Consider the following 15,051-nt stretch of genomic DNA (forward strand, 5'->3'; position numbering starts at 1 on the left):
CTGGAAAAGAAATATTGATGCTTAATCTTCGGAGCTGCTCTGGCAACACCGACCCAGTGCTACATTCCCCTTTCCCTTGTCAACCTCGCGCTGACCCTGCGCTACCGCCGCGATCATGGCCGGTGATCGCTCTGCATCTCACGATCCTGCCCGCACAAGCTCAGGAACTCCGTCGAGCGCCAAGAAGTCTCACAAAAGAAAGAGAGATCTCGATGGCTCCGCCACCGCTATATCCACTCCCACCCCGACGAAGAAATCCAAGAAGAATCAGGGTTCTCCATCCAACGATACCCCAGTCAAGGAAAGCCGGAAGAAGAAAAAGCACTCAGGAGCTGCAAGCCGAAGTGCTGTTCAAGAGACATCGCCCCAGAAAGAGAGTGCTCTCTCGCTGGTCGGCGGCCAAACGACTACTTCAAACCAAGACGACAGCCTCACTAAGAAAAAGAAGAAGAAGTCGAAGGATGGAAAACGGAAAAGCGGAACAATTGGCGATGCAGCTGAGGAAGATGTCGATATGAAGGATGCAGACGACATTGAAGAGGCCAAAGAGGAAGAAGCTAAAGGGACGAAGAAAAGCCGAAAGACTTCTGACCCTGCAACGACAGAGGATGACGACGACAAACCTACGAAGAACAAATTCGCCGGCATCTTGTCCAAGTTTGAGAGGTCGAAGAAAGCGCGGGAACTGGAAAAGACAAAAGAAAGCATGAAGGATGAAGATTCCACTGAGCTAACGACAGCGGAGCCGGTTGTAGCACAAGGTTTGGAGCCGTTACCACAACCAGAAGCAGCGCCTGAGCAGGATGAGATGCCAACCTACTCTTCGTTGCCGCCATGGCTGGCCAATCCCCTCCGTGCATCCGCTCAGGAACGACGCAAATTCGCCGATTTGGGAATCGACTCTAGCCTTCTCCGAGTTCTGGAAGACAATGGCTACCATGAAGCATTTGCCGTGCAGTCAACCGTCATCCCTCTCCTGCTGCAAGGACCAACGAACCATCCGGGAGATCTTTGCATCTCCGCCGCCACTGGTTCAGGAAAAACTTTGTCCTACGTCCTACCATTGGTCACAGCGTTGAAGCCGCTTCCTGCGCCTAGGTTACGAGGACTCATCGTGGTGCCTACTCGAGAGCTGGTGAAGCAGGCCAGAGAAGCCTGTGAGCTCTGTGCCGCTGGATCCGGCCTCCGCGTCGCGTCTGCAGTTGGAAACGTTGCGATCAAAGACGAGCAGCGGTCGTTGATGCGCGTCGATCAGGTTTATGGCCCCGCGACATTCAAGCTTCGTCAAAACGTGCAACTGACAGGCGATGACTGGACGAACTTCAATTTGCAGGACTACATCTCAGAAGCCGGTGATCTAAGTGAGTCTCTGCCAGGCTACGTTCACCGGTCAGAACCTAATGTCGACATCTTGATCTGTACTCCCGGTCGTCTGGTCGACCATCTTCGTTATACCAAGGGGTTCACCTTGAAAAATCTCGAATGGCTCGTCATTGATGAGGCAGATCGACTACTGAATGAAAGTTTCCAGGAATGGGTGGACGTCGTGATGACCTCCCTGGACGCCCGGAAAGCCCCTGGTGCATTCGGGTTTAGCGGGAACTTTCTGTCTGGGCTTGGCTTGCCGATCCAGAGCAAGGAGCCACGGAAAATCGTTTTGAGTGCCACCATGACTAGAGATGTGACGAAGCTTAACTCTCTACGTCTTGCCAACCCCAAGTTAGTTGTCATCGGCGCGGATGCCGCCGCAACGGATGATGAGAGCGGTGGCATTGCACCTTCAGACGAACAGTTTACGCTCCCGCCTACCCTGAAGGAACATACCGTATCGGTTGGAGATGGGTCGCAGAAGCCGCTGTATCTCCTGCGCCTCCTGCTGTCCCACATCAAGATTGAGACTAAGAGTGTCAAGCCTTCTGTGCACGACACTTCTGACTCTGATGATTCGGATTCCGACGAGTCAAGCTCTGGATCAGATTCCGATGACGCGTCGGACGTGTCTAGCTCTGATGATTCAGATTCCGACTCAGACTCGGACTCGGACTCTGATACCAGTTCTGAATCGTCTTCAGACTCCGAGGATACCTCGGAGGACGAGTCGAGCGACGAGTCAGAGTCATCTGACAGCGACTCTGAATCAGAAGACGAAAAGCCGGACCGACAAAGGCCATCGCAGACTACAGTTCTGGTCTTCACGAAATCGTCTGAATCCGCATCACGACTGGCTCGACTGTTGGCACTCCTCGAACCCTCCCTCTCCGACCGCATTGGCACGATTATTAAATCGAACAAGTCGTCTGCTTCACGCAAGACTCTCACAGCTTACCGCCGGGGCAAGATATCTGTGATTATTGCAACGGATCGGGCCTCGCGTGGTCTGGACCTACGGTCACTGACACATGTTGTCAACTACGATGTGCCAGCTAGCATCACTACCTACGTGCACCGGGTCGGTCGTACAGCTCGTGCTGGCCAGGAAGGATCGGCGTGGACGCTTGTGGCACACCGAGAGGGCAAGTGGTTCGCAAGCCAGATCGCCAAGGGGTCGGATGGGAAGATCACTCGATCGACCAAGGTAGGAAAGGTGCAATTCAAATTGGATAATATGAAGGAGGTCAAGGCACGCTATGCATCTGCCTTGGACTTGCTCGAGAAGGAAGTGAAAACGGGTGGGACCAAAGCCTCCAAGCCTAGTGCACAATGACATTGATGTTAGGTAGTCTCGGCCAAGTGTATATAGTTAGACCGAATACATGCAGACCAATCTGGTGACCCTTTCTGTTTCGAAGAATGGCCCGGGCTGAATACATAACTATCAAACCACCCCCCCCCCCCGCAGATCACGCTCAACAGCTATTCCCAACAGTTTTGTGCTGTATCAGATTATTAGTAACCATATCACTGTTCGTGTTGAGGTGCCGGGCTCAGCCGAGCGCGTCAGGTACAGTCCATCTCATTATTAGACTCGCCGTTCTTCCTTCCTCCTTCTCTCAGTTCCTCGTTCGTATCGTGGCCAAGTATTACCATCCAGTTGCCGTTGACTTGTCTTTGCTTTGTTGTATGTCAAGAGGTATGCTGGTACAATATATATAATTACTCGTGCGGTGCTCTTGAGTGAATACTAACTCATATATTTATGACATGAGCTGATCCTTCTACTACATTTACTAGGCAGCAGAACATCTACCAGCGTCCGTGCCGTTTCCCCAATATGATGGTCAAATCCTCCTCATGTCACTACTTTATATATATGTCCACCCGCGCCGCTCAAATCGCAGCACCAGACAACCGGTGCTGTGGAAGATACATTCACCCAGGTCGCAACGTCTTCCATGATCGTCCTGGTCCGAGCTGCTCCCTCAGGGCCGTAGCAATCCGTCTCCCATGAAAACTACGCATATCGGATGTGTTACTAAATTCCTGAGAGGTGGTGGTTGCCCATCTGACCTGCCTTCCGGAAGCACAGTGTTATCGACGGTCCTACGCAAATTACAAATGAGAATGGGGTGTTGACAAAGAGCTGTACAGGATTCGTCGGGACAGGTCGAATATGGGAATGAAGGACTGGTAGGAAGAGCACTCTCACTGACAACCGTCGATACGTATTCCCGAATTGATGGCTGCCTGCTCCAACTGAATACATCTGTGCGCACCTCGGCCTGGTCATCTGGACGGCAAGCGACGACGTGGAACAGAATGGACAGAAGCTCAGCAAGGAACACACTCAGCAATAGTTCCGGTCGTGTCGCCAATGAGTTCGACCACCTGGGAGAGAAGCAGCTCAGAGTCTGAGCCTTTTTCGCACAAGGGATGTTACGCGCTCGCACGGACTCATTCGCACTACTGTCTACACTTTACATAGACCCTAGTCCCAGCAGCAGCTCAGTTGAAACTACGTTTGGAAATGGGCTGCAGGGAAATGGACAATCCCCATTGTGCGCAAGCAATAACGCCATTTTGGGCTATGTGATAGTCCCGGAAGAACTCCAGCAACTCGTGACCGTCCACTTTGAACGCTTTAATTTCAAGGAAGTCGATCGCAGAGTCGATAGTTTGCACTATTAGCATGCTTTCATCTACGAGGTGTTTCAGGCGCGGAAAAGAAAACAAAAAGTAAGAAAGAAAGGGGGAGAGAGAGAGAGAGGAAAGGAGGGGGGACCTATTCCAGATCAACTGTTGTGGATGCAGATCGGATAGACAGTACACCCAACTGTCCTACTATCTCCTGACTTACGGACATGCCGCTCAAAAATTGAAGGTCAGCGATGTAGCAGAGCGTGGAGGTGGGTTTGAGCAGCACGCGCAACTCTTCCCACTGCTTCCCATCGGTGGCGATGCCTACGCAGCACTTCACCACAAAATGCCAGGTTCGGAAGAGTATCCAATATTACGAAGGCGAAGTTGCATATAGTTTCAGCAGACGGCGCTCGAGCGTGGTGGCGACCGTCTTGCGGAGAGCGTCGGGGCTTAGCCCAGGGTCTAGATGGCTCTCCTGCGGTGGTGGAAGGCACCTGTGATGGTCTGATACCTGTCAGATGTGCTGCCCTGCAAGGGGAACCGGGCCTACAGTGTAACGGCAAGGCGAATTTTCCCATCACTACAGCAAAAGAAAGGGGGAAGCACGCTGTCAGTACTCAAAATGCATGTGACGAACCAAAAAGAAAAGCAAAACCAAAAGCAAAGAATCGGTACCACAAGTAGAGGGAGCATCATGACTATGTGATTCAGAGACCCTCACTACTTTTCCGAATTTCCCGCTATTGACTTATTGGGTTTTACTAACCTCCACTGCCTTGCAGGCCTTCTTGCGGAGTATTTTTCGGCGTGGATTTAGCCCGCGCCTTCAAGCTTATCGAAGCTCATAGCTTACAGCAGTGATCGACCACCTGCAGAAGGATCACGACGAGAGGCGTCACAATGCAAGTAGGGCGAAAACGCCAGCAAAATCAGGAAATTGCCGCGCTCATCGGCGGCACCGGCTTATACTATTGTGCTTGGGCCTCCTATTACGCTTTTAGGAACCGTTTTCCGGTTGTTTATGGTAATTCGGGTCGTGAAAGGGGAATCCCTGGCTTGCAGACTACTGTGCGTGGCATAGCCTGATTCCCCACTGGGTTAACGCTGCCGAAGATTATAGTATCCGCACGTTGACATTCTGGAAAAGACCAATAGGCGGTAGCTGGCGCTCGATAGCGCAAATGCTAAGTTGTTTCTTTTTCGGAACTTTACCCAATCTGCAGCCAGAGACTGCACTCGAAGAAGCAAATTGCAGGGGTCTCATTACTATGACAGTTTCATCAGACAGGATCAGAATCACAACACATCAAATTACTGAGTTATGCTAATTAAATTGATTATACGAGTCTATTTCCGACCGGTTTCAAACTATAAGCACTATCATTCCAATGATTCCAGCAGTGAAGACCCGCCAAGCTCGTCAAGCTCCTGTTCAATATCCACCACCAGTTCCCATACTATTTAGTTTCAATAGCGATCATCGGCCCAGCAGGTCGACCAATCGATGCACCGGAAGTTTGTCCTGATGGATCGCGTCGATCACCCGGCTTGTCTCCTCCGCCGTGAACAGGCCCTCCATGTTTCGCTCAAACTTGGCACGCACCTTGGGCAAAGTATCTTCGTGCATCGGATGCCCGATCGGGTATTCGACGACTACTTCGTCTAATTGCTCCCCGTTGGTCAGAAAGACGGTGAGTCCGCTGGCCGCCGCCTTTTTGTGGTGGTAGCCGTAGGTGAACTGCGGGTCTTCGGCCATATGGATCCGCTGGCGAAGGGCCTCAACACGCGGGTCATGGGCCCACACGCTCGAATCGTGGTAGTCGTCTGCTTCGATGATCGCGTTCTTCAACAGCACGACCGACACCATGTACCGCATGCAGTGATCGCGGTCGGCCGCATTGGTGAGCGGGCCTTGCTTGTCGATGATGCGGACAGCCGCTTCATGCGTGCGGATATCGATGCGACTGATTTCAGTAGCGGGATCGATCCCTCTGCTGGCCATGGTCTCGGCCAGCGACATGGCTGCCTGAACTGCAGAGATGCCGTGGCCCTCTGCAGTGATGAGTTTGAAGAACACTTCCTCCATCACCCGTGTCTTGAAGGGCCGTGGCAGCTGCAGCTCCTTACCCCCAAAGCTGACAGCCAGAAAACCCCATTCTGGCTCAGTTAGCGCGCTAGGGATGCCTGGCTGGCCGGCGCGAGCTAGTAGGCACAAGTGTACAGCACGCATGGCGGCGTCTCCAGCGGCCCAGCCCTTGCGTGGCCCCGCATTGGGACTTTGACGGAAGATGCGCAGAGGGTGGCCATCAGCCCACGCATGGGAGAGAGCGACGGCGGCTTGTTTCTCCGTCAGACCCATCAGCCAAGCGACAACAGCTGTGGAGGCGATCTTCACAAGTAGCGTATGATCCAGCCCCACCTTGTTGAAGGCATTGCGGACCTGGTAGCAGCCTTGAATCTCGTAGGCTTTGATCATCGCGATCAGAACCGTCCGGACGGTCAGTGGCTGGCTGGTGGCGCCTGTACGACTGAGCCAATCTGTGACCGCCAGGATGGCGCCCAGGTTATCTGTTCGTCGATCGGTTAGCCCTATATCCAACCAAGCTTCAGGGAGCGCAGATCCCGCAGACGGGCCTTACCAGATGGGTGGCCCCATTCGGCACCAGGGTATGCATCATTGTGATCCAGAAAGCGAATCAAGGTTGCCATGTCAAAGGCACCCTTGACTGGATCGAGCTGGTGGCAGGTGCCCGGCAGCTTGAACCCATAAGGAGCGACCAGACCTGGTGTGTATGGGCCGATCAGAGCGCGACACTCGGGGCTTTGTTGAAGAGTCTCCAGAGCGCAACCAAGAGCATCCATGAGAGCATAGCGGGCCCGCAGGATAGCGAGGTCGCTTGTTACTTCGTAGTGGTAGACATACTCGACTAGGCGAGTTATCATTTCGTCATACTGTCGATCGGAAGTGGAAGACATGGTTTTCGGAGTGTGCACGGAAAGACTTAGGAGTAGATAGGATTTGGAAGAAATGTTTGGATTGGCTCAGAAAGCGACGAGAGTGATGGCGAACGAAACAGACCGCAAAGGGAACCGCCCTTTTATGCTCCGTCGGGCAGACCGTGTCAGCCAGATGCCTTTAGATCGCCGGTGATAGTCTCTGCGGGCTGTCACTAGTCGATGGACCAAAGCTTGACAGACTATCTCGGCGTATCCATTCGTCCTTTTGAACTATTCCGTCCGAGACTGGATGGTCTCGGACAGATGGCTGCTGCCACGCCAGACGAGGTACAAATATGTGCTTCAGAGCCAGACCAATCCCAACAGAATCAGGACAGAAGCAGCGACAATCCTTCGCAGACTCATCGCATCCCCTTCTACATCATGGCATACACACTGGCATCTTGGCTGGGCCGCCTCTTCGATGCAGGCAAGAGCCTGCTGCCCTTGCAAGGCAACTACATCAATGCCCTACTGGAGCAGGAACTGCCTGGTGAACGTGAAGGCACATTGACAGTGCGGGATAACCGGACAGGATCGAAGTATACGATTCCCATCGTGCGCAACTCAGTACCGGCCATGGGATTCCGTCAGATCTGCGTCGACCGTGCAGGAAAGAGCCCACGACAGCAATTCGAGGATGGGCTCCGGTTGATTGATCCAGGGTACCGCAACACAGCCGTCAAGATGTCCAGCATCACATACATGTATGCTTACCTTTTGTCCCCTGGTCATCTTTGTCTTACTAACTGAGGTAGCAATGGCAACGAGGGCGTCATTCTGTACCGGGGCCACCCCCTGGCTTCGCTCATCGGAAAGAGCTACGAGGAGATTACCCACCTTCTCATCTGGGGCTCGCTACCTACGCCCGAGGAGCGTCTGCGCTTCCAGCGGCGAATTGCCGAGGCGATGATGGTGGTGCCCGAGAACGTAAAGCAGCTTGTGGCCACTTTCCCGTAAGTCCGCCCCTTATCTTCGCTATGCATGCTGCTAACCTTGAAGCAGACGCAACACTCCTCCTATGGTCATTCTCTGCGCGGTCTTGACGGGCTACCTGGCAGATCAACCCGAGCTCATCCCCGCCCATGCAGGTGCCAACCTGTACAACCGACGCCCAGAAATGGTCGATGAGCAGATCATCCGCACGCTAGCTGTCACGGCGATAGCCGGGTCGATAGCTCACTGCCACATGAAGGGAGAGGAGCTCCGCGCAGCCGACCCGAACCTGAGCTACATCGAGAACATCCTTTGGATGGGCCGGTATGTGGATAACAACGCGGCAATCACACGGGAGAAGGCAGCGGAGATCTTGACGAAGGCGTGGTCGTTGTATGCGGATCATGAGATGACCAACTCGACATCGGCTTTCCTTCACGTCTCGTCTTCCCTGGCCGACCCACTTTCGGCGATGGCTGCATGCTGCATGTCTGGCTACGGACTATTGCACGGAGGTGCCATCGACGCGGCATACCGAGGAATGCGGGAGATTGGTGGACCGGAGAATGTGCCCAAGTTGATCGAGAAGGTGATAAACAAGGAGTGCCGGCTATCCGGGTACGGCCATCGGATCTACAAGCAGGTGGACCCTAGGGCGAAGTACGTGCGCGAGATGCTGGACGAACTGACGCGGGATCGCGACATTCGCGAGATGGACCCTGTGCTCCAGGTGGCCATGGAGATCGACCGGATTGCCAGCACACACGAGTACTTCGTCAAGCGCAACCTGCAGGCGAATGCGGACTTGTACGGAAGTTTCGTGTACACGGCACTGTAAGCATTCCCCAGAAAATACAAGAGGATGTCTACTAATCCATGCAGGGGTATTGACTCGCAATTTGCGACGGTGCTGGCAGCCACTGCACGGGTGTCGGGTGTGATGGCACACTGGAAGGAGCAGACTGGTAAGTTTTCGTCACTTCCCTTATTGCGAAGGAGAGAAACTAACGAATGTAGAACGCGCACCGGATTTGTGGCGGCCACTGCAGGTGTACGTGCCGAACTAGGATTAGGGGTTAGGGATGGAATTGTACAGAATGGGTCATCATAGGAGTCTACTGTTTTCGGGTCTGGGTCTTGGTTACTCCATAGTTTGCGCTATATTCTTTAGTTAATATATTCAACAATATTTCTTGGTTGTTATCTACAGTATCCATGGTGTCAACCGTGTCATACGATGAGGTGTATTTCTGTGCAAAATGGGTGCCTGCGATGTTTATCAACAATGATAACTGATTTGTGGAGTTTACAATGGTATGTCAATAATTTGCGTTGCCCTATATGATATACTAATTATATTTAATTCCGCCTTCCAAATATCATTAGATCAAAATCATTCTGTCAGTTAGAATAATATATAAAGTATATAATCATAAAACTTTATATAAATATTAATATAATAAATATTAATTCTTTGTAATATAATATATTGATATAGTCTTACTATATCAGGAAGGTAGGATTATTAGCATATACAGTGGGGCAACGCAAACTTTTGAGATACCACTGTAACTACTAGTCTATGTATCATCTATCCAGCATCCACATTTCAGCTGGAAATCGGGGCTGAGGCCGGAGATACCAACTAATTTGGTCCAATGTCCAATCATATCTAATTTTTAGATTCTCTATCATGATTCATGAACTCTGGGTAGTGAGACTAATTTAGTAGACCGGAACCAACCATCCAATCCCGTGGCTGCACACGCGGAAGTTATTTCCGATGCCACTTTCTCAATCTATGCATGCTTTGCTCAGTCCAAATCTATGATCTCGTGCATCTCAAAGGTCACCATGGAGTGTTCTCGGTGGCCAATACTTCTAAGTGCCAAGCCTGCGAACCATACACTATCATTGTAGGCGCCACACTACTGCGCGACGATGTTGGATTATCACCGTCATAGGAATCAAAAAGTGGAGAGTTACTACGACCGCTACTGCTACTAAAATGCCTCAGTCTAAGTAGCATCCTCTAGTACGAACCCGAGGTCTATATAAAGTCACACTCCCCCTTTCCTCTCGACCTCCATCACTGAACCCACCATCTCCTCATCTTACTATCGTCCACCTCTTCATAAGCATATCCAGTATCCATCCAACCAAAACCAACCATGAAGCTCCTCCCCACCCTCGTTGCCGGTGCCCTGGCCCTTACCACCTCTGTTCAGGCTGCCAACTGCAATGCTGGCCTGAACTACTGCGCCAATATTCTTAAAAGTATCGGTACGTGTGCTCCCATAGCATTTTACCTTCACCTGAAGATATCAAGCATATTGTTCAACATCGTAGTCTGACTTTCACCATTGAATTTCTTTAGATTCAAAGTACATTAACTTGATGACTGCCGCCATTGCGGAGAAATATACCGAGTTCAATTCGGCTATTGCCCACCCGATGTACTACCTGTGGCACTGCAATGCCGATGGATCCGTCAGTATTGTGGAAAAATGTACTTGGGGCTGCGAGGATGCAGGTCCTGGAAATAGTGATTACTGCTCATGATAGCAGTAGATATAGTATGATATGATGCAGTGTTTTTTGTGGCAGGGGGTTTTGATCTGGTCGTGTGGGTTTGTGGTAAGGGTTAACATGTATTGCTTGTGTTATTTACATAGGAGTGTTATGGAGCTTTAGATTGTTGAAGAAGACATATAGTTTGATGTTGAATTAGGTTTTTATTTTGAATGTAAGTATCTGTGAAGAGGGTAGTCCGCATTATATACCCGTGTTTGTCATTGGCAGATGAACGAGGGTGGTACGTAGTTGCCTATACTGAGGGTTCTACGGTCTTCTTCAATCTCTGTATCCGATTCGACACCTTATTTACAGGGCCTACCAAATCTCGAAACCCTACAACTCGCTAATTTCCTACTGCTGTGGCATTTTGTTCAATCCATTCAGCAGGTGGATTAGCTTTTCACAACACAATCGATTGTGTAGTTATCAGACCATGTAGGTCAGGGGTATATCATGTCCGTCTAGTATTGACCGGACAGAAACCACCACCAGAATCCATCACATTTCTTTTGTCTCCAGCTCCACAAAATAGTAATAAAACGCGTCGATTTTTGAAGAGGTGGCCCGCTCGCTTTGGAAATACGTTACTGCATGTGGTTAGTTTGCTGTTTCTAGGTTGGCGCCCCAATACACGTCACATAACCTCTCCCCTCTTCCCTTGATACTTCTCAACGTCTTTTTCTTTATTTAGCACCGCCTTGTTGGCTCACTACACCATGCCTGTTATTCGATCGGTCACGCGTGCCAGTGAAATGAATGCTGAGAAGACCACACCGAAACGCGCTTCAAAGCAACAGAATGACTTGCAGGCTATCAACAACACTACCACGAAAACAAACGCCAAAGATCCATATTCAGCGGAAAGGCCTCCTCAGAGCCGCAGATTGCTAGAATGGATATCGCTCAAAGATTCACCCAATGGTGTCATCCCAAATAGCGACGAACTTTTTGCGACCCTTCAAGAGATACACAAACTCAACGAATGCATCTTTATCGCCCGAGGCCGTCCACGTGAACTAAGCGAGATTGAGTGGTTGATTATTGGTAAGCAGCATTAACCTTCCGATGTACGAAGATGCTATAACGTCTTCTAGATATCCAATAATTAACCAACTCCTAGAGTGGAGAAGCAGCAGAGACAGGGAAGAGTTTCTTACCTCGGTGCTTTGCCTCAGATTGAATGAAGCCCTTGCACATCGCTCATGGAGCCAAGAAATTGCCTGGCCGATCCGTGATACTGGGATGATCATACGCGCAAATCCGCTTTTCCCTTCTCAGAGACTTTATGAGATCCTGACAATCTATTTCCCTGCAGACTTAGATGAGGAAGGTATCTCCTCTATTGAAACCTTCCGAGGGCTACCATGCTGGCACCTTGATGATGAAGATCCAGCTGAGTATCCCTCGGCGGCGATCAAGTCCCAGAATCCTGCATGGATAGAGGGGACTTGTGAGTACCAGATGCAAACTGCAAGGCGGTTGGCTTACTTCATCGAGTTTGCCGACGAGGAAGGAGAACGAATCTATAAAGAAAAGGTGAGGTATAATCCACGCGGAAGGCCATCTTGGGACGTCATGGTGAATTTCTTTGAGGAACTGAAAGATCTTGGGATGATCGGGTACCAATCGCGGCATGTTGAATTCGTGGAGGTTGTTCACTATGTACCGGAGAACTACGTACCAGAGCCTCCCCGTCCTATATCTCCTGAAGCGATGAAGCGTTTCGATAATTCGCCAGTCTACGACTCAGATGTATCATTATAGAAGGAAAGCAATGGCAGAGCAGGTTGAGGAGGGTCGCACCAATGGTCGTTCATAAGTGCTACAGAACAACAGATGAACTTTTAAATAGACTCATTTTCAGTAAATTTACCAGCAGGGATTGCTTGGGCCCATCAAAGTCGCCCAGGAAAGGTATTGCAGAACACAAGGTAGTGCATGCCGAATCGCTGGGAGAGAAGCAGAGGAACATGAAGAAGATGCAAACAGATAATGAGGGCAGAGGTTACATTTCTATTTAAGAAATATTTATAATTTTATTTAATATCTTTTCACATACTTCTTTGTCTAGAGGGCCGGGTCAAAACATTTATATAGACTAATTATATACTGTACTCAGACTGCCCACAAAACACCTCTTCTAGTTACTTTATTTTGCTCTCTTAGATAGCTCAATTCAACTCACTCTTTCACTTCCGTTCGTTCATTCATTTCGCTTTCGTTATTGCTTTCGTTGCTGCTTCCGTAGAGCGCTCCTCAAGATCTCGTATAATAATTAGCTTCACTAGTTGCAATCGGGCGGCAGCGATCGGCATGCCAGAAACGAGAAATCAAAGATCGACAATGACATATCGTTTTTGCAAAACGAATATTGACCTTTGCATATCAGTTAGACTATTGATGTGTTTTAACTTGATCAATATCCGAACACGGCCTAATGCAATGATAGTCTATAAAGTGGGTCATTGACCAGTCGATCCGGGCATTTCTACGCCGTGTCTAAACTCCGCACCGAAATACTCCTAGTAGACTATAGTCCAAATGATAGTCAGATCCAGAAATGAATCGAATCGAGAAAATGGAGACAATCGGGTTCGCCAAGAAGCACCCTTCTTACTTTCTTTTCTTTTTTTTTTTTTTTTTTTTTTTTTTTTTTTTTTTTTTTTTTTTTTTTTTTTTTGTTGTTGTTGTTGGGTAATCATTCATATCCCCATAGGGCTATAACTGACAAACTTCCACCTTTCCCTCGCCAAGCCATTCTTCTCAGTCGCTATCATACTCCTATCCTCCCTTTAGTTTCCATCAATTATTTCCCATCATTTACCTGTCCTTCAGTCACATAATACATAATAAAGTTCTACCACAATGACCTCTCACACACCTCCCCCCGCCACTTCCACCGGTACTCCTGTAACTCATACTCTCTCCAACTGGCTGGAAGAACTCACTCCCCAGTCCATTCCCGCCGAAGTCCGTGAACGAGCCAAATACCTCATTCTCGATGGATTGGCCTGTGCTCTGCTGGGGGCACGACTCCCCTGGTCCGTCAAGGCCCATGATGCCATCACTGCCATTGAGGGAGAGGGCAAATGTACCGTGATCGGATGGAATGAGGTATTTCTTTCTCCTCTAATCAGATTCCTTCACGACTATAGACGTAATGGATAGGATACTAATGAAGTGATAGACCCTCCCTCCCAATGCCGCCGCCCTCCTGAACAGCACCTTCATTCAAGGCTTCGACCTCGACGACATCCACATCGAGGCCCCCTTGCACAACATGTCCGTCATCGTCCCAGCAATCCTCGCAGCCGCAGAACAGGAGCAGGGCAGTTCGACTCGCCCTATCAGCGGCAAAGACTTCCTCACTGCCACAGTTGCCGGCTGCGAAACAGGACCCCGAGTAGGCTACGCCCTGGGCGGAACACACATGCTCACAATCGGATGGCACTCCGGTGCCATCTTCGGCCCTGCTGCATCTGCCGCAGCTGTCTCCAAGCTGTTAAATCTTCCCGCCGCGCAGATCGAAGATGCCCTGGGCATGGCGTGTACACAGGCCTGCGGACTTATGTCCGCGCAATTCGAGAGTATGGTGAAGCGCATGCAGCATGGGTTCGCATCGCGGAGCGGAGTACTTGCCACATACCTGGCAAAGCAGGGATTCACGGGAATCAAGGAGATCTTTGACCGCGAGTATGGTGGTTTCTTGAAGATGTTCTCGCTCGGGGCGGAGACTGAGCCCAAGTTTCACCCAGAAGAAATTTGTAAGGGATTAGGGGAGGTGTGGCAGATCAAGAAGATCAAGCAGAAGCTGCATGCATTGTGCGCAGTGACGCATTGTACAGTAGATTGTGTTAAGGATATTCAGGCCGAGCATCCTGCCAAGATGGGCGAGTGGAAGAAGATCATCAAGATCGAAGCAGAGATGGCGAGGGCTGCGATGAAGAAGGGTGGTTGGGCGCCGGAGAAGCCGGCTACCGTCACAGCGGCGCAAATGAGTATACCGTACGCGGTGGCATTGCAGGTCGTGGATGGGGAGATTGTGCCGGGGCAGTTTGCGCCGAGTATGTTGAACCGGGAGGAGCTGTGGGATGTGATTGGATTGGTGGAGTGTCGGGAGGCTAAGGAGCTGGATAATACGTGGGCGCAGAGGGTCAAGATCACGTTTGAGGATGGGGAGGTGCTGGAGAAGTTGCTGAACGCGCCCAAGGGAGTCCACCCCGGGGTGACCAATGAGGAGGTGTTGGAGAAGTGGCGGGCTGTGACGAAGGGGGTGATTCCGGAGGAGAGGCAGAAAAAGATCGAGGAGGTGGTGTTGAACTTGGAAGAGGTGGAGGATGTTGCGGGTGTTTTGGGCGAGTTGTTGAGGGGAGAGACGGTGAATGTGCTGCAATAGAAGATTACCCCTTTCGGACGGGGATGGCTTCATATTTCCCAAGCGATGTCACGCCATACCAAAGACTTATTTACCCGGTGCCTGAGCAGATCTCTACTTGTTAAACAATGCCAATGTTCGTATTGTTG

General features: G+C 50.4%; 6 protein-coding genes across 6 annotated transcripts; 5 read left to right on the forward strand and 1 right to left on the reverse strand.

The window, feature by feature from the left end:
- The first annotated feature begins 56 nt into the window (after nt 1-56).
- BO85DRAFT_452254 (putative ATP-dependent RNA helicase DBP6) lies at nt 57-2,806 on the forward strand. The gene has a single exon (XM_025660776.1). The coding sequence runs from the start codon at nt 116-118 to the stop codon at nt 2,702-2,704; it is 2,589 nt and encodes an 862-aa protein (XP_025512732.1). The 5' UTR covers nt 57-115; the 3' UTR covers nt 2,705-2,806.
- Nucleotides 2,807-5,240: 2,434 nt separating this feature from the next.
- Nucleotides 5,241-7,180, reverse strand: BO85DRAFT_452256 (2-methylcitrate dehydratase). The gene is made up of 2 exons (XM_025660777.1): nt 6,657-7,180; nt 5,241-6,585 (listed from the first exon to the last, which is right to left on the reverse strand). The coding sequence occupies exons 1-2, from the start codon at nt 6,991-6,993 to the stop codon at nt 5,495-5,497; spliced, it is 1,428 nt and encodes a 475-aa protein (XP_025512733.1). The 5' UTR covers nt 6,994-7,180; the 3' UTR covers nt 5,241-5,494.
- A 14-nt stretch (nt 7,181-7,194) lies between these two features.
- On the forward strand, nt 7,195-9,147 carry BO85DRAFT_522715 (citrate synthase; the record flags this gene model as incomplete). The annotated part of the gene is made up of 5 exons (XM_025665286.1): nt 7,195-7,721; nt 7,773-7,970; nt 8,020-8,784; nt 8,833-8,915; nt 8,968-9,147. The coding sequence occupies 5 exons, from the start codon at nt 7,195-7,197 to the stop codon at nt 9,015-9,017; spliced, it is 1,623 nt and encodes a 540-aa protein (XP_025512734.1). The 3' UTR covers nt 9,018-9,147.
- A 904-nt stretch (nt 9,148-10,051) lies between these two features.
- BO85DRAFT_522716 (uncharacterized protein) lies at nt 10,052-10,512 on the forward strand (the record flags this gene model as incomplete). Its single annotated transcript, XM_025665287.1, has 2 exons — nt 10,052-10,233; nt 10,328-10,512. The coding sequence occupies exons 1-2, from the start codon at nt 10,122-10,124 to the stop codon at nt 10,510-10,512; spliced, it is 297 nt and encodes a 98-aa protein (XP_025512735.1). The 5' UTR covers nt 10,052-10,121.
- Nucleotides 10,513-11,279: 767 nt separating this feature from the next.
- On the forward strand, nt 11,280-12,291 carry BO85DRAFT_378849 (uncharacterized protein; the record flags this gene model as incomplete). Its single annotated transcript, XM_025656315.1, has 2 exons — nt 11,280-11,571; nt 11,648-12,291. 2 exons carry the CDS (start codon nt 11,280-11,282, stop codon nt 12,289-12,291), a joined length of 936 nt encoding a protein of 311 aa, XP_025512736.1.
- A 1,101-nt stretch (nt 12,292-13,392) lies between these two features.
- Nucleotides 13,393-15,051, forward strand: BO85DRAFT_403598 (MmgE/PrpD family protein; the record flags this gene model as incomplete). The annotated part of the gene is made up of 2 exons (XM_025657234.1): nt 13,393-13,641; nt 13,715-15,051. 2 exons carry the CDS (start codon nt 13,393-13,395, stop codon nt 14,921-14,923), a joined length of 1,458 nt encoding a protein of 485 aa, XP_025512737.1. The 3' UTR covers nt 14,924-15,051.

This window comes from Aspergillus piperis, assembly GCF_003184755.1.
Source record: "Aspergillus piperis CBS 112811 unplaced genomic scaffold BO85scaffold_18, whole genome shotgun sequence".
NCBI lineage: Eukaryota > Fungi > Ascomycota > Eurotiomycetes > Eurotiales > Aspergillaceae > Aspergillus > Aspergillus piperis.